The sequence below is a fragment of the Pantherophis guttatus genome, chromosome 1, assembly GCF_059756535.1.
Source record: "Pantherophis guttatus breed Tessera chromosome 1, ASM5975653v1, whole genome shotgun sequence".
NCBI classification, from domain to species: domain Eukaryota; kingdom Metazoa; phylum Chordata; class Lepidosauria; order Squamata; family Colubridae; genus Pantherophis; species Pantherophis guttatus.
Genome location: NC_142063.1, coordinates 223,295,359 through 223,322,518, shown reverse-complemented (window position 1 = coordinate 223,322,518; position 27,160 = coordinate 223,295,359). Strand labels below are relative to the sequence as shown.

General features: G+C 39.5%; 1 protein-coding gene across 1 annotated transcript in view; it reads right to left on the bottom strand.

Annotated features, from left to right (window-relative positions):
* Positions 1 to 27,160, bottom strand: part of GFRAL (GDNF family receptor alpha like) — a 28,207-nt gene that overhangs the window by 292 nt on the left and 755 nt on the right. The window contains exons 2-9 of the mRNA XM_034436698.3: positions 23,966 to 24,106; positions 21,831 to 21,980; positions 13,206 to 13,619; positions 7,867 to 7,917; positions 6,724 to 7,054; positions 5,445 to 5,695; positions 1,735 to 1,830; positions 1,031 to 1,112 (exon numbers count right to left, since the gene is read on the bottom strand). Of these exons, the coding sequence (XP_034292589.2) occupies positions 1,031 to 1,112; positions 1,735 to 1,830; positions 5,445 to 5,695; positions 6,724 to 7,054; positions 7,867 to 7,917; positions 13,206 to 13,619; positions 21,831 to 21,980; positions 23,966 to 24,106 (1,516 nt within the window). The remainder of the gene's footprint in view (positions 1 to 1,030; positions 1,113 to 1,734; positions 1,831 to 5,444; positions 5,696 to 6,723; positions 7,055 to 7,866; positions 7,918 to 13,205; positions 13,620 to 21,830; positions 21,981 to 23,965; positions 24,107 to 27,160) is intronic.

Below are 27,160 nucleotides of genomic sequence, written 5' to 3'. Positions count from 1 at the left end.
AGGTGTTGCATTAACAGACCAGGTAGCCTGAACACTTCATTCTGCTTGGCTAAAATCGATAGCTGGGTAAACTTTGGGCAGGATCTAGTCACTGTCAAGCCCTTTTAAGTCTCATTGATTCTTAAAAGGTAATTAAGCCTATCTTCTTTCATTGAAATAAGTAGGATTAAACAGTGCTTAACATTATCTTAAATGTGCCTCTGTTTCTGGCAAAGTGGAGTTGTAAATGTTCTTATATATTATTATTATTTATGGTCTATTGGCATGAATAGTAGCTATAATGCATTTTATCTGATATGTCAGGATGATAATGTGCTGTATCTAGGCCATTCTGCAGAATAGTCCATATTCTGAAAGTATTGCCACTGGATGCCCTGCAGAATGCCCATATTCTATGAGTATCGCCAGTGCTAGCTTGGACTGATGGGATCTGTAGCCCAAATTATATAGGGGGCAACAGATTGCCTTCCCTATGGTAAGCCAGGGCTGGTGGAGGCATTTTGGAGGCCATGTTATGATTCCTTTAAAAAAAAATGGCTGCTGGCATTTGAAAAGGCCCATCACCCAAGCCAGTGAGAGCCCTACCAGTAGTACCCCAGGAAGTTCTCTATCACCCCAACTTTGTCTTTTGAAAGGGGCAGGCAGTGATACTTCCTAACAATGCAGTGGATTGCAGCCAACCACTAATTTGCATTCAGCCCATATTTGATCCAAAAGAGGTAATAGAGGCTTTGCAATTCATTTAAAACTTAAAATTAAATTTAAAATAACGAAGTTAGGCAGGCTAGAAATAGACCTGTGAGTGCCGTGTATGGAATAGTAGTTGTTTATTTTGATTATTCAACTTTACATACACTTGTTCTCTGTTTCTTCCACCAGCTCCCCTCAAGATGTCACCATCTTCTTGGAAACAATAGTTAAAAATGACTAGAGATCAGGGAAGGAATGTATGCTGAGGGAAACAAGCGGTTGAGTCTTTTCCCTAACCTGGAGAATGCAATACACAGAGACTGCTTTTTGCAGAAATTACCTGGTCTTTAACAAAGCCAGAAGGATTATTCCCAGGATAAGAATGATGCAGGAGACGTATAGAATAGTAATGACTGTGTCATCTAGAATTAAAGTAGGGAAACAATTAAAAGTGCATCCAAGCTAATAGCAATATTTAAATTGCAAATTTAATTGCATGAATCAGCCAGGTGTATATACTATTTCCTTGCAAATTTCAGAAAAATGAGCAGGCGCTTCAACTAAGTGTCTCTCCCTATTCCCCCACTCCCCTCTCTCTCTCTCACACACACACAAGGCTATAAAGTACCATGGCTGTCTGCCATCCTCCCTGAATTGCTGGGAATCCGGCAGCATATAAATGTAATGAAATAATCCCAACAACATCCCAACAACAGCAATACATGGGGCTATATCAGCACATGCCAGATTAAGAGTCCCAGACCAAACACCAGCATTTGCAGAAGGGTATCTGTAGGGAAAGATCAGGCAAATGATTCCACTCTCCATTTAAACTGAAGACATCTACATGCTCTTGAACAGTGGCCTAACCCTCCTCTCCTTCCAGATAGAAACAAGGACCAGAACAGGGGTGGTTTCAGCAGCCTCCTGCCCTCCCCACTCCAGCATCACCTGTGCTCTTCCCTCTGCAGACCTCATGCTTTGTAAGCCTCGGGGTCCATGGCAGGGGTGGAGGCTTCCTTTCTTTTTGAAAGTCCAGCTTACCGTAAAACAAAGACTGTTCACCAGTTACAGGAAGTATTTTTCCAGGGAGTTCTATCTGCGATGAGTAAAGGTCAGCGTCTCCACCTGATATCTGGCCTTTAAACAGGAGAGAATATAAAAACAAGAAGGTGTGAAAGCAAGTAAACAGGACATCCTAACATCGCCTCATGGAGTGCTTTCCTGTTGGAGGCCTGCCAGCCAGCCTGATCGCTCTTTCAGGATTCTCCATTCCACTCAGTGGTGGGTTTCAAAAATCTTTACTACCGGCTTGTGGGTGTGGCTTGGTGGGCGTGACATTGCTTGGTAGGTGTGGCTTGGTGGGCGTGGCAGGGGAAGGATGTTATAAAATCTCCATTCCCACCCCACTCCAGGGGAAGGTTACTGCAAAATCCCCATTTCCTCTCAATCAGCTGGGACTTGGGAGGCAGAGAATAGACGGGGACGGGGCCAGTGGTAGGTTCCTCCCGGTTTGGTCCGGTTCGGCCAAGCCGGTAGCGGTGACGATATGACGTCTCCCACCCCCACCCCCCCACCCACGTTATTCTTCCCTTTTATTTGGTCCCACCCCCAATCTATTGCTGCCTCCTGAGTCCCAGCTGATGACTAGAAGGAAAAAAACTGTTTAAACTCTTGCCGCGGGGCTTCAAAGGGCCATCCTACAACTGATCAGTGTTAAAAGCAAACAAATGAGTCGGGTTGTAAGTGCGAGGACTGGTCGTAAGTGCGAGGACCTTCCAGAAATGACTGACCAACTAGTCACGCCCACCTAGTCACATGGCCTCCAAACCACACCCACAAAATAAGCCACGCCCACAGAACCAGTAGTAAAAAAAATTAGAACCCACCCCTGGACGGGGCCAGTCAGAATTTTTACTACTGGTTCTCCGAACTACTCAAAATTTCCACTACCAGGTCTCCAGAACTGGTCAGAACCTGCTGAAACACACCTCTGATTCCACTCCCTCTCATCTGTCTGCCTGTTCTCCATCCTCTCTGCCCTGCATCCCAAAATCTCCTGGAGTTTTTTAGGAAGAGGTTTTTAGGAAACCTCTTTCTTCCCCCCCCCCCAAAAATGGAGATTTTTAAATTTTGTTTTTATTTTAGCAAACCTCATGTTTACTTCAATCGCCCCAAACATGATATCCCTTCCTTTGATTACCGGTATATAGATGCTTTGGCCAAAAATAACACTTAGGCACAGTTTGTTAAGTATTATGTCTCAAGGAAATGAGAGAAGTAGAAAGAGATTCTAGCTGTAATTATTTTAGATAAAAGAAATCTAGCTACAGTGCACAAATAAAATAAGAATATTTTGTCTGAATACCTCTACTTTATTAGATGGGAGAAAGATTGTTTACAATTCCATTAGAATGGATTTAACCTAGCTTCTCAGCTATAACTTCTAAAACATTTCTAAACTTCCTAGGGTTTATTACAAGAATGAGTACATATTGTTTTAAAAAATTAATAGTTAAAAATAATAGAGATGACATTACATAATACATCAAAATAACACACACGCACACAACTGTAGAGAGAGCTCTAGCTGTCGCTCCCTATCAATTAGTTATTTACACTTCCAAGCAAGAAATGATTTGTGCAGGTCTTATGCTGTGCTAAAGGAAATAAAAATTGTTAATGACATGCTACTTGATGCCTATTGCAAATGTCATCATTTAGTGGTACAGTTACCTCTGTCAATTGCACTCCTTCTAAATCCTTCCTTCTTGAACCTTATCCACTTGATCAAGATTCTGATTTTGTCATACTTGAATTCTGGTTCTCATCCTATGGAGTTGCATAAACCCCAATTCAAATGCAACTCCTCCAGATCTCTACCCCACTTTTTTAAAAGCTACAATGCTTGTTCAGTTGGTTTCTTTGCACAACTTGAGACCCAGGGGTGAAGTGCTCCCAGTTCGGACCGGATCGCCTGATCCGGTAGCGATGGCGGCGGGAACCGATAGCAAAAATCCCTGCGTTCCCCCCCACACACCATGCCCAGCTGAGCCGCAGGATCATCAGAGGCTTTTTTTTTTTACTTTTAAAAGCATTTTTTCTACAACCTTTTCCGACGAAAAAATGCTTTTAAAAGTAAAAAAAAAGTCTCTGATGATCGCGTGGCTCAGCTGGGATCGTCAGAGGCTTTTCAAAGCATTTTTTTCTGCAACCTCTTGGCTGAAGAGGTGGTAAAAAAAATGCTTTGAAAAGTCTCTGATGATCCCAGCTGAGTTGCTTGACCGGCAGAGAGGTATTTTTTAAAAAGCCTCTCTGACGATCCCAGCTCAGTTGCCTGATCGGCAGAGGCTTTTCAAAGCATTAGAAAAAATGCTTTGAAAAGTTAAAAAAAAAAAAAGTTGGCCACGCCCACCCAGTCACATTACCCCACTACCACCACCAAGCCACGCCCACAGAACCGGTAGTAACAAATTTTACATTTCACCCCTGTTGAGACCACACCTTTTTTGATACGGCCCTCTCAAATTTTTGAGTGCAATTCCCAATGTCCCTCCAAATGGTAACTTGTAATGGTTTTATGCATCGGAACCAGTGAAATCTGTTTAACGAGCATCATGTAATTTCAATTAAATTTTGTTTTAAAATACATTGGATAGCATTTTGTTTTTTATATTTTGATGGGTTAGTCACTCAGAAATCAAATGAGACCCTTCACCCAAGTATCCCTTCGCACTGCTTCTCTACACAAAGGTGCCCTCATAGTAAAGTATGATTCTATCCCTAATACATGTAGTATTTGAAATGTTTGTGAGTACAAGCATTACCAGCAGTCAATTAGGCACCAAGACCCATGGCTCTAAGGTTGCTTGGTTTTACAAATAGACCACATCTGTAAGTTTCTCCAGCACTGATCTTAAATGCTGAAACTGAAATCTGTTAGCTGGAACCCTGATTCTGTGTGGAACAAGTGTCTGTGTGCTTCAAACATGGCTGGGGGGCATCTTTATTTGTCCTGAGGGATATTCCCCCAGATGTCATGTTTGAGTGGTAATATCAGGGGTAAAATTCACTTACTTTCCCTACCGGTTTGCAAATGTGAGCACGCTGTGCGCGTGCTCACTTCAATCATGCACGCCATCGTCCGCGCATGCGTAAAGCCTTCTGGGCATGAACAGAGGCTTAAAATGTCGCAAAAAAGCGACATCATGACGTCCACATGGGTGGGTGGAGCCTCTCACAGCTGCTGCTACTGGTTCACCCAAGCCGGGTAGAACCGGCTGAATTTCATCCCTGGGTGATATGGCTTTAGGCAACAGAGCTGAAACAACTGTGGAGTAGGACTAGAGTCAAAAATGGAGGTGACCACTAACTTTCGCTTTGGTGCCCATTCATTCTGTTTCTCCAACTAGCATCCCCTACAAGGAAGACCCTCCCAGAAAGATGCTGAATTATTGTACCAAGTTAAAAGCAAAAGTAGAATCATTTCCAGCTTTAGTTCAGTTCTGGTGACTTCAAGAGCAGCTACATGCAATATACTAAGCAATAGTAGAGTAGTAATTTTCTGTTGGTTTCTTTGGGACATGCTTTTCACTACCTGGTGTAACAAAAAGCTTGCTATTTCTTTGGAGTCTCTCATCCATGGACTAACCTGGCCTGGCCCTACTTGGTCTCCAAGCTTAGCATTTGAAGCAGATGGTACTAACTTCTGAGCTTAAAATAGACAATGTCAAGGCTTGACCAGATCGACTTACGTAAGCAAACCTTGCCATGGAGCATACGATGGAACCACTGGCACACAGACTGCTCAGCTTGTGATGCGGCCTCACAGGTACACTTGACTCGAAGGACGGATCCCCACAGGTCCACATAAGCCGCTCTGCAGTCAACACTCTCTGAACAAATTGGATCAATGGCATTCCAGGTCTTGAGGCAGGAGTTTTCTTCAAGGCAGGTTTGACTGATGTGCTTTAAGCACTTTGACGTAAACGCCTCATATTTGTTCCTTTGGAAACACAAGGCAGAATAAGGGGAGCATAAATATAGAGATATATAGAGCCCCAAGGTTCCTTTTGATTGTGATGTGCAACAATCAAACATAGGACAAATGAGAGAGGATGAAAAGAAAGCAGATTAGAACTCTCATGAAAACTAAAAGGAGGAATATGAAGGAGGGCCTATTCAAAATACTGTATTTTACTTATAATTTCACAAATTGATTGGAGATCCCTTATTCTAAGCAATGGATTATAAAAGTACTGTACCTAGGCTGGAAAGGATTATTGTCCTTGATTTACAAACACGATTGGGACCAGAATTTCTGTTGCTAACCAAGATGATTGCTAAGTAAGTTGCACCTGATTTTACGATCTTTTTGCCATGATTTTTAAGCTAATCACTGAAATTGTGATCATGTGGGTCCTTAAGCAAATCTGGCTTTTCTGATTGGCTTGGCTTGTTGGAAGCTGACAGGAAACAGCAATCATGTCACTGTAAAATGCTGCAACTATCATAAGTACCTACCAATTGCCAAGCCCCCCAAAGTTCGATCATGTAACTGTTGGGATGCTGCAACAGTTGGGGGAGGATCAGTTGTAAATTAATTTTTTTATTGCCATTGTAACTTTGAACAATTGCTAAACAAATGGTTAAAAGTGGAGGACTACCTGTTTTAAATGGCCTGAAAGAATATTTGGAGAGGGAAGCAACATCTCTTATTAAAAGAATGCATGGAGAAAGGGTATCCTGTACCGCCACTTAAGACTATATGTATATGATTCATATTGATGAACAATTAAAATTTGCTTATCCAATATGCCCTGTCAATGCTCATAAATTAGAGAAGATTAAAAGGAAGACTTAACTCACAGGGAAATAATAATGTTAGCCTTAGCTTATTCTGTACCTTTGGAGTATCCTCTGCAATACTTTTGTTTTTGAAAACTTAAGACACTGTCATTTAAATAGATAGACTCAACCCATTTATGTATTTTCATATTAAGCCCACTTCTGCATGCAAGCAAAAGTGCATACCAGCAAAGCTTGTTTTCCCGACACAATTGCATTACATGAACACAGCTAGGCGTTGGGACCATTTTGATGGCACATGGATGGCCGTGGAGGAATTGTCTGGCTTGATGGCAGTTGTCGTCTGACTGCATACAGTCGCAAAAGGTCAGCATCTGAGCCACCTGAAAAGGCATATTGGCATAGAAGGCGTGTAGGGCTGCCCGGCATCGATTTATATCACAGGAGCTTCCATTTATTTGGCACACTTGGAGATATAAAGACAACTGCTTGTTGCAGACTTCATCATTCACACATTCCATGTTGGCTTGGAAGCAGGATAGCGGCTGCTTGTACTCTAAAGAAAGAGCAGAGCAAAATACAATTACAAGATCTGAATGCTAAGAATGATCTAGTGAGCCTTTGGGTCTCATCCTTAACTGTCTCTTGAAGTGCTCATACCCATGATAGGCAACTTAAGGTTCTTTCAGGACTCTTTTTCCCTATCTCCCAAAGCCATTCTGACCAGCATGCCTTAAGTCAGGGGGGGGGTCTCCAAACTTGGCAACTTTAAGACTTGGAGACTTCAACTCAATTCTGGCTGGAGAATTCTGGGGGGATTGAACTCCACAAGTCTTAAAGTTGGAGACCTCTGACCTAAATCCTTGGTTCTATTAGCACTAGGGGCAACGGGGTGTGGATATTGCATTTGTATAACTGCTTGAGACCTATCCACAGGCATTCAATTTGCATAGGTAGAAGTAGAATACCAAAGCAGAGAGGCTTTTGATTCAGCACAGCTTCTTCTTACAGCTGTCTGTTGTTAGCCATCAGTGTTATCATGGTCAGTGACATGATACATAAGTTAGTCTTTCTGGAGAGTTAAGTAGGATATTACAACAGAGAAATCCCATTTCTCTGTTTCCCATCTGGTAAGGAGGACTTATCAATGCCAAGGAAGAGAACCTATGGGAGAAAGCTTTGTGTGATGTGTTTAGCCTCTGGCTATATTAGCACACAAAAATATTAACTGTCTGAATGAGAATGTGGACTGATGCATTTTTGAGACAACGTATGTTTTTTCCTAGGACTGCGATGTGCAAAGCTAGATAGATTTAGGCCAATTCAACCTATGTGGGTCCCAGAAGAAATATTGGTATTGATTTTTACCATAGTTTGAAAGTGCTGATAACTTCCACTGTGATTTTGCTTTCATGTGATCTGCAAGAAAAGAGATACATCTGTTCAAAAACAATGGATTGCATGATGCAGGTTCCAAAGTGAGGTCAAGTGGATGACAGGGGAACATTGCTTCAGGTAGTCCTTGATTTATGACCAGAATTAGGGCCAGAATTTCTATTGTGCAGTGATATGATTGTAAATTGAGTTGTGCCCAAATTGATGACCATTTTTACAATGATCATTAATTGAATCACTGTGGTCATTAAGTGAATTGCCCAAATTGTGATCACATGATCATGGGGTGCTACGATATCATAAATGCAGAATTGGTCATAAGTGTGAGGATTGAACTTTTTTCAGCAGCATCGTAACTTTGGATGGTCAGGAAATGAATGGTCATAAGTCAAGCACTACCTGTACCATAAGTTCAACCAAATAAAGCTAATGAAAGATATTGAAACAATTCTTTTCTTGAGTCCTCTTTTACACTAATGAAATGCATTATTATGATTCTGCAAACAGCCTTTTCAGCATTGGCCCCAGATTTTTAGAATTCCTTTCTAATAGATCTCGGTTTAGCCCCTTCTATTCTAATATCTAGATTTTTCATGAAGATGCTTAACTTCTAAGTTACTTGTGATAGTATACAATACATAAGCATCCACTGCAGGGAAGGAAAAGTAAAAACAAAGCAAACATTGTTATATAAGTGTGGTTTTTGGTTCAGCTAATGGTTCATTACACATTCCCAGACCTGGAAAATTGCCACACTCAATCCCAAATCAACTGAACACTGAGGCACAAACTGTTCTTTAAAATACACACAGACCCAGTGAATTTAAAAATGCAGCAAACTTTTACTGTTATATTTTTGCTCTTACTCGCACACACTCTCTCTCTCATCCATACTTACCCAGCATCCTCAACTAGGCTGCCAGGCACTAGCCAGAGGGACGGAAGCCACCAAGTCTGGGATCCAAAAACATCTCAAAAGGCTGGGCAGGCTTTAGGACCTCTTTTTATCCGCCAGAGATGATGGGGAGGGGCTTCCCATGCAGGCCCCCAACTCCATTGTTCTTTTGTTCCTTTAACGACTTGGTTCCTTTCCCCGAGGGAACTTTTCCTGGCTTTTGCCCATTCTGCTTACATGCCTTCGCCACTTTTAGGTATGGTGGCTTCAGCCTAGTCTCCCAGCATCACAACCAATATAAACTCCACCCCTTCTGTGCAAGCATCTTGAAGTTGCACTCATACAGGTAAGGAGCTGTGTTTATCATTCTGATAAAACAATCACATTCCATGGACAGTGTAGGAAATTAGCACCCACCCCTTTCCTAGAAGAATTAAATATTTTAGGAAATATTAAAAAGGCAGAATATTATGTTTCCCTGGATGAGAAATGGAGAAGCATGTTTTAAAAGACGAAGCAGCTCCCATCTTCTTGCCGCCTCCCACCCTTTGTCAATGGGCCAGAGGCAGAAACTCAATCTTTGTCAATGGACCATCATCTGCAATACAATAGGACCCATCTAGCAGAAGAAACTCACCACATGGCACCTGGGACGATTACATTAGCCAGCAAGGCTAGCTAAGACCCCCACCCCCTGGGAGTCTCACAACCAATCAGGATACTCTTTCTGGGCCCCAGGAAGTTCAAAGCCAGAGAGGGCATAAACACAGGGACTCTCTGCATCTCGCCCCCTTTTCTGTTCAGTAACTCAAACCATGTGAACCTGTCCACCATTAAACCATCTTTCCAAGAAGTCTCCATGTTTCCAGTGTCTTTTTTCCCCACTTGGAACTGAACCCAGAAGGATAATTCTTCTAACAACAGTTTTAATACAATAGCCTATATCGTAGAGGAGTTTCTCAGAGTAATGCCAGACATTGCTTTTCATTTAATTACATTTAAATCAGGGGTGGGTTCTAAATTCTTTTACTACCGGTTCTGTGGGCATGGCTTATTTTGTGGGTGTGGTTTGATGGTCATGTGACAAACAATTATTTAGGATTTAGCAGAGGTACTGGTCTGCCAGGCTTTTAACTGTTTGCAGAGCTGAACTGGTCTACCTATTTGTTTTTGGAGCGGACTGGTCTACCACCACACTGCCTTTTACCGCTGATCAGCTGTCGGGTGGCCCTTTGAAGCACCACGGCAAGAGTTTAAACAGTTTTTTGCTGCTCTGCCACCACCAAGAGCATCGGAAACCGCTTTCAGGCAGCTTGGCCTCAATTGCCAATCTACCACCACCGAGCGGTTTACAAGGAGCGGATCGGTTCTAGCCGATCAGTTGGGAGGCTTCTTGGCTTCTCAATTTAAAGCTAAGGTGTCTTGTTTTTTTTTTCTCTTCTTTGTCAAGTGAGCCCTGATTTTTTCCTTCTAGCCGATCAGCTGGGACTCGGCAGGCAGCAAATAGATTGGGGCGGGGCCAGGCAGAGGTGATATTTACCGGTTCTCCGAACTACTCAAAATTTCCACTACTGGTTCGCAAGAACCGAGGAGAACTGGTAGCAACCCATCACTGGTTTAAATGGCACCTTAGCTCTCACTTTCCATGGACACAACATTGTTTGAATTAAAAGTGACAACTTTAATGCAACTTCAGCTGCAAGACATGATCTTGGGTGTATTGATTAATGCCTGTCAGACCATTCTTCCTGCATGATCTATGCATTTGCAAATCAGATTTCTTTTTTCTGAATTTCCCAGGAGACATTGGAACTTAACAATAATAACAAAACTGGACAGATGATATTTTAGTTAAATTGTATTACAGCAATATGGAATTAGACACAAAGAACTCAAATAAGTGGGTGTATTTGACTTATTTACAGGTAGTCCTCGCCTTACAACCATAATGGAGCCCAAAATTTCTGTTGCTTAGTGAGACAGTTGTTAAGTGAGTTACACCCCATTTTAGGAACCTTTTTTTTTTTTTGCCACAATTGTTAAGCTGGAGTCTTACTGAAGTTGTTAAAAACGTGGCTATTTCACCTGGCCGGCCTGGACTGATGGGTTTTTTTTTAATGGATTTTAATTGATTTTAGGGATTTTATGTGTAACTTTTAACCCAAAGTTTTTGTTTTATTTTTCTGTTTTATTGTTGTGAGCCACCCTGAGTCCTCTCGGAGAAAGGGCGGCATATAAGTCTAAACAAATAAATAATAAATAAATAAATGAATGAATCATGTACTTATTAAGCAAATCTAGTTTCCCAAAGTGACTTTTTGGAAGGTTAGAAATGGTGATCACATCATCCCAGGATGGTGCAACTGTCATAGATACATGCCAATTGCCCAAATTTTGATCACGTAACCATAGGGATGCTGCAGTCATGCTCTCTACAAGGGGCTCCCCCTGGGGTGCACCCGGAGGCTCCAGCTGGTCCAGAATGCGTCCGCGCGGGGGATTATGGGAGCGACGGGGCGCTCCCATATGAACCTCTCCTGTGCGAGCTGCACTGGCTCCCGGTGGTCTTCCGGGTGCGCTTCAAGGTGTTGGTGACCACCTTTAAAGCGCTCCATGGCTTAGGGCCGGGGTATCTACGAGACCGCCTTCTGCCACCAATAGCCTCCCACCGGCCAGTATGCTCGCACAGAGAGGGCCTCCTCAGGGTGCCGTCCGCCAGACAGTGTCGGCTGGCGACCCCCAGGGGGAGAGCCTTCTCTGTGGTGGCGCCCGCCCTCTGGAACAACCTCCCCCCAGAGATATGTACAATACCAGACCTCCGGACTTTTCGTCGGGCCCTGAAAATTTATTTATTTCACCTAGCCAGGCTGGCTTGATCCCACAGTTTTTGGTTAAATTTAACTGATTTGGGTTTGTTTTAAATTGCGGCCAAAATATTTAATTATTTTAAACTGTTTTTAAATTTGTATGTTCTGTTTTTATTCTGGCTGTTCACTGCCCTGAGTCCTGCTGGAGAAGGGCGGTATACAAATTGAAACAAACAAACAAATAAATAAATAAATAAGTGTGAAAATTGGTCACAAGCCACTTTTTTCATGTTGTAATTTCAAACAGTCACTAAACAAAGGGTTTTAAGTTAAGGACTATCTGTGTACACTAGAAATTCTGTTTTGATGGGATATCTAAGAATAGTAACCATTGTCTACAAGTAGAAACAAGTTTCTGCTGCATGGTTGCTGACTCTAGTGGTGCATGAAATTTAAAAAAAACAAACCTGGAAAATAATCCAAAGAAGGTTAGTCTCCCCTAATCACTCAAACTTTTACAACTTTAAATCATTTCTACAATCCAAGGTTACAAATATCTACTTGCAAGCAACATTCAGTCGGTTTCCTGGACCTTCTTTTGATGTCCATGTATGTTTGGAAAGCAAAAAGACAAATAAATCCATTACCAAGTGTCATTTTGTCCATTTCCAGTTTGGTAGCAGTGCTTCCTTTGACCATCATTTTTATTACATATGATCCCTTTTGAAATATGTTTTAACAACATGGGAGGTAATTTTAATATGATTTTAATCAAATGATCAGGTTACATGAGGTTTCTATCCTTTTACTTCCCAGCCAGAATCAGGGGTGAAATCTAGCAGGTTCTGACAGGTTCTGGAGAACCGGTAGCAGAAATTTTGAGTAGTTCAGAGAACCGGCAAATACCACCTCTGGCTGGCCCCAGAGTGGGGTGGGAATGGGGATTTTGCAGTATCCTTCCCCTGGAATGGGGTGGGAATGGAGATTTTACAGTATCCTTCCCCTGGAGTGGGGTGGGAATGGAGATTTTACAGTATCCTTCCCCTGCCACACCCACCATGCCACACCACGCCCACCAAGCCATGCCCACAGAACCGGTAGTAAAAAAATTTGGATTTCACCACTGGCCAGAACCCTTCTGCGCTATACTGTAATATGTTATTGCCCAAACTTGTTTTTCTGCTAGTGGATATTAAAAGAAATGTGGCTGATTTCACCATGAATTAAAGCTTTAGCAATGATTTCTCCTTTTTTGCCCTACCAGCTAGGAAATGATTACCACAGATTCTGAATGTGATAACCCGTGAAAATTTGGAGAGTATTGAAATCAGTGGCTGTGTGAAAGCCACTAACTCGTTGTCTGAACCATGGTTTACTATACATCAGTTGCCTTCAGGTTGAGCCTTCCTGACTCTCAAGCCGTTTGTCATCATTTGTCTTAGACTGATGGTACAACCACGAGAAATGTAAGACACAGCGCAGTGCAGAATAATCTAAGGGACAGTGAAACTAAGTATTGTGTAGGGAGTAGAGAAAAGACAATGCAAGAGAGAGATTCAAGGCTGGAACTTCCTTAGAAATGGCTGTTGTTTAAAAGATAAAACATATACCTGGATTGTGGTTTTGAGTTTCCTCAACTGCATAGGTTTGCTTTCCAGTGGCAGAATCTTGATATTTCTGGGTGGACTGCAAGCATGTGTTGTTAAATATATTTTTCCATATTTTAACGCATCTTTTATGCGCAGGCTGTGAACACGTGCAACTGCCCATCACTGTTTTTTTGAGCAACTTCCATGCGGCAAAGCACTGCTCTACCACCATTTCTAGGCTGCATTTTGCTGTCTCTGCTCGGCACACTCTCTGGAATGTCTTGTATTGTGTAAAACAGGTGTGGTCTCTTCGACAGAGGTCCTTGGCAACCGAGCAGTCATTTCCCAATTGGTTTGAGTGGACCATCCCTGGAGGTTTTATCTGATCCAGAGGTGTGAATTGAATATCTGTGCTGGAGGAAGATTCTAAGTTCCCTGTGAAGAGAGAGAGTTCATGTCGGGTTGTTTTCCTTTTCATTTAGTAAAATCTCAATACATTTTATTCTCACGATTACGCATCCTTGATGCAACAATTAACAATTTTGTCTTCCAGATGGCTTAAGTTTAATGCGTATATTCTTTAAAGCAGTGATTGTTTTCCCCAGGCTCACACAGACTAAGAATAATATATTTTTTTTAAAAACGTATCCTTTAATGAATGGCAGAGAAGTGACGTGCTCTGAACACCAAGCCATTCTTTGGAATCATTTAGGAAGGATGCTCAGCTCTACAGTCTAGCAACAGTTTTGAAAATCTCTGGGGTCAGTTCCATCCAAGAACTGTAATAGCCACTTGAGGCTCTTGGGACCTCAGGATGAGTGCATCTCAGCCTTAATTGGTTTCTTTTCTTTGTTATCTGTACCTGCAAAAAAAAAAATGTGTCTGACTGTCAGGGATGATGTCAGTTCGGTCATGACTCAGTGGTTTAGAAAGAAAGAGCCTTCGACTGCACTTGTAGTGAAAGGAATAACTTTACTAAAGCCAAGTGGTTACAGGATAGGGAAAAAAAAAACCCAGATCTGAGGTTTGAGTGCAAAAGCTGCATAGTTACTTTCCCCTTTCCCAGGTCCTCCCTACCCAGTTATCTCCCAGGTGTCCAATTAGATTTAAACAAATCGTTTTGGTAAAAGTCCCAAGGTTTTAGTGGGCTCGATGATGATTCTATTCCCTCGGTTGTGACCTTGGGGTTGATTAGCTCATGTCTCTGGCAGGCATTTGGTTACCATTTCTTATCTTCCTGTTTCTTGTCGTTCCCCCCCCTCCCTTTATTAGCTCCCTCCCCCCTGGAGTGCATGGCAGTTCTGACATCTGCGTATTGATGCGGTGAAGCAGGATGGCAGCACTGACAGAGCACTCCTGTGATGCTGCATCAGGGACAGAGGTGGGTTTCAGCAGGTTCTGACCAGTTCTGGAGAACCGGTAAATACCACCTCTGACTTGGCCCCGCTCCCATCTATTCTCTGCCTCCCGAGTCCCAGCTGATCAGGAGGAAATGGGGATTTTGCAGTAACCTTCCCCTGGAGTGGGGAGGGACTGGAGATTTTACAGTATCCTTCCCCTGCCACGTCCACCAAGCCACACCCACAGAACCGGTAGTAAAGAATTTGAAACCCACCACTAATCAGGGACAATGGAGGAGGAGGAGGAGGAGGATGTTTCCTTAGTGAATGTTCTTAGGACAGGAGGAGGCAATCTTTTAATAATGGGGGTTGCATTTGTTTGGGTGACAGGAGATTACAGCAGTAGCACAGTGATGGAAGGGAGGTGAGAGCATATCATGTAGGTAGGCTGGGCCAGAAGACTTTTAGATATTTCCTCCAGACTTAGGAAGGATGCTCTATGCCACCATTTGGAGTGTTCCCGGCTTTAAAATAAGACAATGGTAGAACGTGGTGTTGCCAGATTTAGTAACAGGAGCTAGATAAGGATTCAGGAAATTGCAATCATAGGGCTTTCATTTCAGTGACACTCTGGAGCCAAAAGTTGTCTGCTTGTTTGGTTTGGAGTTTATATGACTATTACACTTGCAAAGTGGGAGTCTGGCCAGTTAACATAGGATTTAAAGAAACAAAATAAAAACAGAGACAGACAGTTACATAACATAATCAAGGCCACATGCCAGACTGTTCCCATCTTAAAACCATTTCCAAAACGGGCTCATCCAATCATCCAACTCCTAGGGGAATCACCGGTTTTTAAGGCTTTCTGGAAGGCCAACAGGAGAGGGGCCATCCGAATCTCAGGGAAGTGCTGCTCTTTCTCTTTCTCTCTCTTTTTTAAATATGATAGTTATTGAAGAAACTTTTAGCCAGTTTGAACCAATACAAATACTTGAAAAGAAAAATAAAATAAGGAACAAGGGTGAATAAGTAAGAAAGAAAATAGAAAAAGAAAGGAAAGGAAAGGCAAGAAAGGATGATAAAGAAGATCATAAATCTTATTGTTTTATAATCTTCTTATAACACAATCTTTTCAGGGAAATGCTGTTCCAAAAAAATAGGCTTCAGGACAGAGAAGGCACAACTCCTGAGGACCATTAGATGACATTATTTCACCGACACTGCAGCTGTCTATTGCCTGTCCTTAATTCCTCACAAGGACCTCACATATACTCAGAAAGCCTTTTTATTGTCATACTAAAATTAAAAGAGGACATGTGAATAAGAAACTTTCTTTGTACAGATTTTATTCCACTAAAGTTACTGTCCAAGTGTTTTTTTGTTTTTCAGCTAGCTGTTTAATTATAACTTGGTCTGTATAATTGCCTCTCTCCAATGTTCCTCCTCCACTTCGTCTGAACAATTTCTAGACATTCAAACATTTTCTCCCTCTCTTGCTGTACCCTGTATAAAAATGGCTGATTTAGAAGCTATTGCTGGAATTAATGGGCTGCTGTTCAAGGTAGTTTGCAATTCCAGAAGTTAGAATATGCATCTGGCAGGCTTCCCCCCCCAAGTTTTTTATTTTTTTACAAACATATAAATGCGTGAACAGTGTGGCACGTGGGTATCATGCATTCTAATAAAAAACAAAAACTAATAAATTAATCATAGTTATTATATTCAATCAACTTATATATTTCTAATAATAATAATACACATTTATAATAAGTTGCAGTCTGTTATTATTCAATTATCCCATAGTTTCTTTTGTTATCACTTCTATTTTATTATAGAAAAGTGTATACACTAATGTTCCCCCTCTCTTGTTTCTATCTCTTATTCTAACTTTTAATCATATCACCCTTTATTTAAAAAAAAGTTTTCTTTCTATCCTACCTAACTTCTAGTCATGCACCTACCTAAAAAAGGAAAAGAAAGAGAGAGAAAAAGAAAAGCAAATCAGAACAACAACAAAAAGAGAAATCATCTATCCATTGTCTCTTGGCTGCTTCAATACTTTAATTGCGGACTTCCGGTGGCACCGCAGGCGCCGAAGAGGCTTCTTTTGCGAGCCCCAGCCCCAGAGAGAGATCTTTTCAGAAGCATTTGCACAGATAATGGGAGATCAAAAAGCAAATCTTGAATGGCAAATTGACAAAATTTATCGTGTCAATTCATGGGTTGCCAGACAGAAACATTTACCAAGAGACATTGTAGTCTATTTTACAACAAGGAGAATACGCAATGAAATCCTACAAATCACTTTTAAAAATAAACTTCAAGTGCAGGGGCAGGAGGTTTTAATACTGAAAGAAATCCCCCCCCCAAAAATGTTGAGAGCCAGAAGGGATTATTCCTTTCTGGTGGAAGAACTGAGAAACTGTCAGATACAGTACAGATGGGAGGTTCCAGCTGGATTAGTGGTGAACTATTCAGGAGAAAGATATCATCTTAACTCAGTGTGGAAGGCAAGAGATTTTTACACCAGTGTATTAAAGGCTGGATGCCCACAGCCCCCAGAAGCTAGAAGGAAGACGGAAGCAGAGGGGGCAAGAAAGGGGGAGAAGGAAGAATTGTTGGCTCAGGCCCAAATGGGAGCTTTGATTACTCAAGAAGAATTAATACAACTTTCGACTAGAACCTAAGAAGAAGAACCTAAGGATCAAAGATAGACCCAAGCGGCAGCCAAGTATCAAGAAGAATTAAGAGTGCAGCAACTTCAGATGATTCAAAAACAGAAGCAGTGGGAGGAGCAAGGCCAGAAAATAAAATGCATGGAGATTTCCAGAAGATGCTCCAAATGCTTCAGGGGGCCAAGAATGGCAACTAGATTTTTGACTTGGAATGTTAATGGCCTAAATTCACCACAAAAGAGGAGAAAAATATTTCATTATTTGAAACAGTTTAAAAATGATGTAATTTGTTTACAAGAGACTCATATTAGAAGTAAAGATCAAAAATATTTAATAAATGAAAGGTTAGGTATACATTTTGTTGCATCTGCCCCCGAGAAGAAGAATGGTATAGTTATATACCTAAAAAAGATTTAATTGCCAAATTAATTGAAGCAGGTGATCAAGGAAGATTTATAGCAATTGAACTTTTAATAAAAGGAGAAAAAATATTTTTAATTGGAGTCTATGCACCGAACCAACAACAGGAAGAATTTTATAAGCTTTTACATTCCGAATTATTACAATGGAATTATAAATCATGTATCTTACTGGATACACGATTGGAATGGAGTTTTGGACACTAAAAAAGACACAAAGGGGCTCTTGCAGAATATCTCAACGCGTTCCAGATTGCCAAAATCATTTTTTGAAATGATGGATGATATGGAGTTGAGAGATATCTGGCGAGAGAGGAACCCCGGAGAAAAAGACTTTACCTTTTTTTTCTGATAGACATCAATCCTTCTCTAGGATTGATTTTATATTAATTACTAATGATCTTTTTTCTAGGGTGAAGAAGACGAAGATCTGCCCAAGAGTTTTAATGGATCATAGTCCAGTTTGGATGGAATTAGAGTATGGAATGGGATCTAAGAGGTCTTGGAGGTTAAATGAAAATCTGTTTAGATATGAGGAAAATGTAACAGAATGTAAAAAATTTATGAGAGAATTTTTTATTATAAATATGCATAAGGGTACATCTATGGAAATGGTTTGGGATGCAAGTAAAGCATATATGAGAGGTATTTTGATATATTTGAATAATAAACACAGACGTAAACAGGAAAAAAAAGGAAGGACTTAAAAAAGGAAATTTAAAAAAAAGAACAAGCTTTGATATTGAACCCAGCAGACAAGAAAATAAAAGAGGTAATTAACTTATTGCGAGGGCAATTTAATATGTTAATAGCAGATCAGGTCGCAACTAATTTGCAATATGCTAAACATAATACTTTTTGCAATGCTAATAAACCAGGGAGATGGTTAGCATATTTGTTAAGGAAAAAACAAAAGTCACGGACCATAGAGAAAATAGAATATAAAGGTAAAGAGGTTTATCAGCAAAATATGATTAAAAAAGCATTTTTAGAATTTTATGCGAGGTTGTATGCTAGTGATAAAATTCAAAGTATAGATATAGATAGATAGATACTTACAGAAAGAGAATATTCCTACAATTACAAAAGAGCAAAGGGAGGGTCTAAATCAACCAATAACTTCCGAGGAGATTATGTTTGCAATTAAGCAGTTGAAAGTGGGTAAAGCTCCTGGGATGGATGGCTTGACAGCTGCTTATTATAAACACTTGCAGTCAGAAATGGTGGGACCACTCAAAGAATTATTTACTAACATACAATCTGGAGGAGATGTACCCCCATCCTGGAGGACAGCTTATATTTCTCTGATTCCAAAGGAGGAGCAAGACCACACTCAGCCAAAAAATGATAGGCCCATATCACTTTTAAATACAGATTACAAAATTTTTGCTAAAATACTAGCAAATGGGTTAATGACAGTCATGCAACAAATGATTCATAATGATCAAACTGGTTTTATAAATGGCAGACAAATGAAGAGTAATGTAAGGCAAGTTGTTAACTTATTGGAGTATTTGGGGAAGAACAACCAAATCCTTGCGGTGCTGATATTTCTTGATGCAAAGAAAGCATTTGATCGATTGAACTGGCAATTCTTATTGAAAATTAAAGAAAAGATGCAGTTTGGAGAATACTTTACACAATCTATTAATGCAATATATCAGAAACAAACAGCGCAAATAATAATTAATGGTAGTTTAACAGATACTTTTAACATAGAAAAAGGAACAAGACAAGAATGTCCTTTGTCTCCATTATTGTTTATCTTGACCTTGGAATTTCTGTTAAGTAAGATATGTGGGTCGGATAAAATAAATGGAATTAAAATTAGGCAGTATGACTACAGATTACGAGCATTTGCAGACGACTTGGTTGTTACTTTAACCCAACCATTACAGTTGGTTGTAGGTTTAATGGACATAATTAATCAATATGGACAAGTATCTGGATTTAAAATAAATGCAGGGAATACGAAGATAATAACTAAAAATATGACTATAAATCAAAAAGATGAATTAGAAAGACTAACAGGATTTGAAATTGTTAAAAAAGTTAAATATTTAGGGGTCTATATTATGACATCGAATGCGAAATTATTTAAGCATAATTATGATCTGTTGTGGCAAAAAATACAGAGAGAGATGGAAAACTGGAAAAAATTACAATTATACTTGTTAGGAAGAATAGCAGCAGTGAAAATGAATGTTTTGCCTAAGGTTTTGTTTCTTTTTCAAATGATACCAATACTTTAAAAAGATGAGAATTTGAAGATATGGCAGAAAGGTATTAATAATTTTGTCTGGGCAGGGAAGAGACCGAGAATAAAACAAAAAATAATGCAGGATATACGCGAAAGAGGAGGTCTCAAAATGCCCAATTTAAGACTATATTATGAGGCAGCTGCTCTGTCAGTAATTAGTGACTGGATGAATTTAACAGAAGAAACAATATTGAATATTGAGGGATATGATTTGGTTTACGGTTGGCATGCCTATTTATTATATGATAAGAAAGTGGATAAGGCTTTTAAAAGTCACATATTAAGGAATGCTTTATTGCGTGTCTGGAAAAAGTATCAATATAAATTAAACTATAAGTTACCAATGTGGGCAATACCCAGACACGCGATAGAGAATATAAGTGTAGAGCAAAAACAAGACGTGATTACTTATAAAGAGCTTCTTAATATGGAAGGAGGTATACTACAATTAAAATCTTTGAATCAACTACAAGAAGAAAGGATAATTCAAACATGGTTTCAAGATGTACAGTTGCAAGCTAGATGGAGAGAAGATCAGAAAATTGGGATTTTGCAGAATGAGGAGAATTTGGTAAAACAGATTAGAGATCAAAGTCAAATGCATATAAAAAGGTTGTATAATGCATTGGTAGAAATAGATTCAGAAACGGAGTTAGTTAAGGACTGTATGATAAAGTGGACACAAAACATTGAAGAACCAATAATGATGGAAACATGGGAAAAAATATGGGTTAGAAATGTGAAGTTTACGCGAGCCCAAAACCTAAGAGAAAATTTTTATAAAATGTTTTATAGATGGCATCTAGATCCTAAAAAGCTAGCCTGTATGTATCCAAGTGTGCAACCTAATGGAGTTGGAGATGCGAATGTGATGATGCCACGTATTATCATATATGGTGGACATGTAAAAAAATTAAGGCGTTTTGGATAAAAAATATGGTGGATTATCCAAAATATTCTCAAAAAGAAGATAAAATTTACTCCATAGCTCTTTTTGTTAGGTATAATTACAGATTGTACTGTTATAGAGACTAAGCTGATCTTAAATTTAATAACGGCAGCCAGACTCTTGGTGGCACAATATTGGAAGAAGGAAGACTTGCCTACTATTGAAGAATGGACACTAAAAGTAGTGAACTTAGCAGAGATGGCCAAAATTTCAGCGTATTTGAAGGACCATTCAAATGAAAGATATATATCGGAATGGAGAAGATGGATTGACTATATTCAAAACAAATATTGGACTAAAAAGTTTCAAATAGCTTACGAATGAAACCAATATTTTCTTCTTGAATTATGTTTAGTTAGTTGAAAGGGGAGTTAAAGAGCAAGAGGGAGTTTGGAGACTACAGAAATAGCATTGTTATGCTATACCCTGTTTTTACTCTGGGAAATCTGAGTGGGGTGGGTGGGGGGAGGGGGATTGGAGGGAGAGAGGGGATGGGGGTGGGTGGAGGAGGGAAGGGGGGGAGGAGGGATGGGAAAAATTGTTGTAATACTTGTTAAAACTTTTTAATAAAAAAATACTTTAATTGCTATGCTTTTTTTTGACTTACCTCCTATATTCCTCTCTTGGAACTTTATCTCTGTCTCTATCTACTTCTTGGCTGTTCAAGCTAGATATTTCTCCCATCTCTACCATCTTCCACTGCCTAATTTCCAAAATTGGCTTTAATGTGCGTACTGTTCTAAGTAGTAATTTAGAAATGACTTTGTTCAAAATAGTCGTTTTTCATGAATTATGAATGTGATCTTTTTTGAGTGGGGGGAATCTAAAGTCCAGTACAAGTGCTTACAAGAGCCATGGAGTTTCTAATTAGATGTTGGTTGATATAATCCTATGATTGCTTTAATTGATGAGCTCCTTAAAGTGAGAAATGTTTTTTTTTTCTTAGCACAAAACCATTATACAACGCTACTATTTTATCTGATAACAAAAAGCCGACAGTTACCTTTTTCACTGGAACATTTTTCCCCCAACCACATTCTGATGCTGCAGTTATCTTTTATGCAGATGCAGTCTTTAAATTCTGGGAACTGGTCAACTAAAAACTGAGTTATTTTATTACAGTTGGTTGAATCTTTTATTGCACAGCTGTTGCCTAGATTTCGGAAATACAATACTGTTAATTTTTTTTTAAATGAAAAATCAGCACTTCATTTTTCTAAGAAAAACCTGTGACACAATCAAGACTCAACATTTTACTTCTACAATTTTCAAGATTCTTTTACTATTTAAAATTTTGGATGAAAATCAGTGGTGTGTGTGTGTGTGTGTGTGCCCTGCCATTAAAAATCTTCTCATGACATGAACTATCCCTGAAAGATGTAAACAATTACCTACCACAGTTTTTATCGAGTTTTATTAATCAAGACAAAAGTCTGTAAAAGTCCTCCAGCCAACAGGGGGTGGGGGGGCATTTTTAGTGTTGTGCAACATTTTTCGGTTGCTCAGAAACAGAGAGATCACAGTTCAGAAGCACATTGGATGGCGTTCAACATTTAATTAGCAAAATAACAAGACTTCAGTCTATTCTTCAGCTGGTTAGGAGTTGTGTTAAATGGTGTATCTTTTTTTTTACAGGTATCATGAGGCTTGGTCATAAAATTGACTCAGTTGCTCAGCTAAAATGCCAGAGATATAATCTTGCCCAAATCTGACTTTACCTCATTGTTTCCATTATTACGGAATAGTGGGAATATTGGCACTTTGGGCTGGAAAAGTTTGTCCCTTCAGTTTTCGATCTAAATATAGTACATGATGAGGGAATCAGTACTGATTGATTTAACTTTTTTTTTTGTTTTTCCTAAAAAAACCCAAATGCCTGGGATGCTATCAGTTATAATTTGAACTAGAGGATTTTTATGCTACTGCCATTAGAAATGCAAGTTACTCTAAATGGGCACTGTGATTAATTCCCTAATTTCCTAAGTTATATACAGTATATACACATATAACATAGAAATATGTATGTATGTATGTATGTAAGTATGTAAGTATGTATGTAAGTAAGTATGTGTATAGATTTATGATTGTAAGCTGCCCAGAGTTACTCTATGGTAAGATGGGTGGCCAATAAATTTAACATATAAATAAATGTGTATGTATGTATATGTATGTGTATATATATATATATACATATTTATTTAGTCGTTTATTAAATTTATTGGCCAGCCTTCTTACACACACACACACACACTTATTTGTTTATTAAATATATTGGCCACCCATCTTACCACAGAGTAACTCTGAGCAGCTTACAATACTTACAGTACAGTACAATATATACCAGGGGTCGTCCTAACTGGAAGCCCCCCATTCAATTCTGGAGCCGACCAGAAGTCTGGTTCCCCCACCATAGAGTCTCCTCCTAGTGCGGTGTCCTTTTTCCTCTTCCTGTCCTAACTAAAAGTCCTATCAATTGTGGAGCCGACTAGCAACAGGGAGCCACAGCAGAGGGATGAAAGAGCCACATGCAGCTCCAGAGCCACAGGTTGCTGACCCCTGATCTATACATACACATACATACAAACATATTTCTTTATTACTAAATTTATTTACATGCTGCTCATCTTACTATCTGGAGTGACTCTGCGCAGCTTACAATGCTGAGGCTATGACTCTAAACAAACCTATATGAAAATAAACACCCCAGTGATCAAATGTGTATGCAAGGGTGGAGAACATATCCAGAGTTGAATTTAGGAGGGTTCTTAATGCCTCTGAGCTTGATTTTCTTCTTGGTGATATCAGATTAAGCTCAGTTTGTCAAGAACCCAACAACTGAATGAGTATGCAAGAATTATGATGTGACATAAGAATGCAATTCTCCATCTATAAAGAGCTTCCCATACATGTCAATGGAAATAGGACTGTGAAAGAAATAAGGTAAGTATACAAGCTACCCTTTTTGTTGAAGTGACTGGGAGTACAAGGACTTGTGATGCCCTACTCATACCCCACCTTTGTGGGAAAATGGGAAAAGATGAAATGAAAACAAACCAATGGAGATTTGATGTACTTCTAAAGGTTTACAGACATCATATGAAATACTCTTTCTGCAATACATGGCTTTATACAAGTTACCTGAAATGTAACAAACTTCTTCAAGTAAATTCCAGACACTTTCACATCCATTTCCTGCAGCCACACATCTCTCTTTCAATTGTTGACACTTTGACGTCTGTGCCTGGTAGGTACATGCGTTCAGGGAATATAGAAGCAGCACTGCAAATCAGGCAATATAAACTTTATTAAAGTGTATCCGGAGTGACTCTGTGCAGCTTACAATGCTGAGGCTATGACTCTAAACAAACCTATATGAAAATAAACACCCCAGTGGTCAAATGTGTATGCAAGGGTGGAGAACATATCCAGAGTTGAATTTGGGAGGGTTCTTAATGCCTCTGAGCTTGAGAGTGTAGTTCGTTTGCACTTATTCAGTATGTTAGCTATTTATTCTGATTTATTCATTTATTTATCAGTCAAATGTACATGGCCACTTATCTTCACCAGATAACTGCGGGTGACTTACAAAACATATGAATTGGAAAAAATAACCTTGTAAAAGGCACAAGACAACACTAAATTAAAAAAATATCAGAGGCTCCTGATATAACATAAAACAGAGATATAATATGTGGGGTCCACTGAGCTCCTGAGCCCAGTTAGTGCCTTTCCCAAACAAATAGTTTATAATTCTCACCATCCTTAACTAACATAAATAGGGACATGTTGACTGGGAAATGGGAAGTTAAATTGATATGCACAGGATGGAATAGATGAAAGGGAGAACAAACTCTATCTCGCTCTCCTGTCTGTTTCCCCACTTCTCTCTCTCCCTCTCTCTCTCTCTCTCTCTTTCTCTTTCTTTCTTTCTTTCTTTTTTTCTTTCCTTTCCATCTGTCTCTCATTATCTCTTTCATCTCTCTATCTCTATCTCCATCTCCATCTCTCTCTCTCTCTCTCTCTCTCTCTCTCTCCATCTCCATCTCTATCTCCATCTCCATCCATCTTCTCTATTCCAGTTATCCCCATGGATTGGAGACTAAATGTTCATTATTGTCTTAAAGATACCGAACTCACTCCCACATTTAGCAACTTGTTTTCCATCCTGCTTTTGATTTTAGTTAACATCTCTTGCACTTGGTTTCTGGCACAGTTATCAGGACTTTCCCAGGTTGATGCTGTCCTGGTGGATTATTATCAAAGATGCATTAAACTGATAGAAATCCCAATAAAAAAAAGCCTAGGAAAAAATACAATTATGGGAAATTTTCCTAGGACACACTTTCAGTACTGTGCATATCTGATCTGAAGAAAACCCATTTTCAAAGAGATTCTTGAGTAACAATGCAGATGCCCATTTGCAAATCATTAAGTAAGGGCCATCATCTACCTCTAATGAAGCTGCAGCTGCAGCAGTGGACTATCTGCATTAGGGAACTATCTGCCCCCTTGGGTTTGGGATCAGGGTTAGAAATACAGTAGAAGGAAGTCCAAGAAGTTCATCTTTGGACTGTTGAATTGCATACATGGGTTATACAGTATATTGACATTTCCTATTGTTGCTGGTGTGACAAATGTGATTTTTCTAACCAAATCTTGGTCCAAGTTACAGAACAAAATTATATGATATATCCAATTTATCTAATCTGAATAGATTTTGCTAATATTTGTTTGGTATGTTTTTTTTTAAGCATACAGTTGTCTGAAGGGCTTCCCCAAATGCATAATGAATTAGGGATATGATATTGTATTAGACTCTTCCAACTAGGTACCAATCCCCGGGCATTGCCATACTGTCCTGTAATTATTTATTAATTAAATTTGTTTGCCTCCCATTTTACCACAAATGAATATATTGTAGGAATGAAAGTCCAAGATATCTGGGAGACAACTGGTTGGGGGAAACTGTTTTATTTTTATTTTATTTTATTTAAATCAGGGTTTGGTAAAACTCACCAGCAGGTTACAGTGAGCTGAGTGACATGGCTTAATCAGTTTTGCGGGATTTATTTAAAATGCTGTTTTAAAACTGTAGCTGACCAGGAGGGAAAGGAAGCTAAGACACGAAGTATCCTTTCAGTCTTATATTAATGCATTCTGTATGCCTATATTCACTATTCTTCCTTCCTTTTTTTCATGCCTGGCCAAAAAGAAATGTTACCAATACTAGCCATCATTCTTCTCGCGGCCTTACATGCTCTTAGGCTTTTTACTTAGCAAACAACAACTATTTGTTTAAACTGCTCCACTTCCATGTCTACTGGGTATTTATAGATTTGAGTAGGTCAGCACACTCACTGAAATATACTGGCCAAATATAGATGACATCTCTAGCAAAAAGCAGTCTTCCAAAAGGAAAATATTACAACCAATCAAACACTATTCTGGAGATGGTATTAAAGTGTGAAGTTAGCACTTGTTCATCAACAACTTGTTTCTAACCTTACCAGGGATAGATGAAAGCTGTTCCAATCAGACACGGCCTCTAAGAACAAGAAGCACAAATGACTCGGGAAGTGTCTAGAGCCAGAAAGCATTTAAAGGATTAGCCAGGCTTTACACAGCAGCTGTAGCCCTGGGCACAAGGAAGCTACTCATGCAGACAGAACACATTTACTTTGATTTTTGTTGGCCTCTGCATTGCGTGGCTTGCAGTTGAAATGGGTGCTGGTCTCTATCTCCAACACAACATGAAATGTTGGCTATGATTGTGGAGCCCTTCCTTCACTGAATTTCCTTCAGGAGCTCTTTGCTGCTTTTCCATGCAGATGATATTAACTGGAGACAAAAATCTGGGGATCTGAATCTAGTCAATGACTAGATTCTTTTAGGTTCCTAAATGAATTGGGGGGGGAGTAAAACAAACAAAAAAAAGGCCGATCTTTGGAATAGCTTTTCTTTCTCATCTTGACTGCACTTCCATGATCCTCTTGAAATGTATATAACTCATGGGGTTCTCTCCAAAAAAACAAAACAAAAAAAAATCCCATAGTAAGTCCAAATATGGTAAATTCTAGAATCTTAGGAGAAGTGCTTCTTCAGCCCTTCGGGTTTGATTGATTGTGTGAGCAAGATGTTTTGAGCTAATTACTTATTTTCTTATACAGATCATAAATGAAAACTATAGATAGACAGGAAATAATTGCAACAATAAGGAAAGTGAATTTGAGGCCTGGGGGAAAAAACCAATAGAATAATTTGGATATTTATATTTTAAATCCTGTTCTACCCTAAGGGTCACACATGTTAGCCTTTAAAAACGTTATTTTGGGT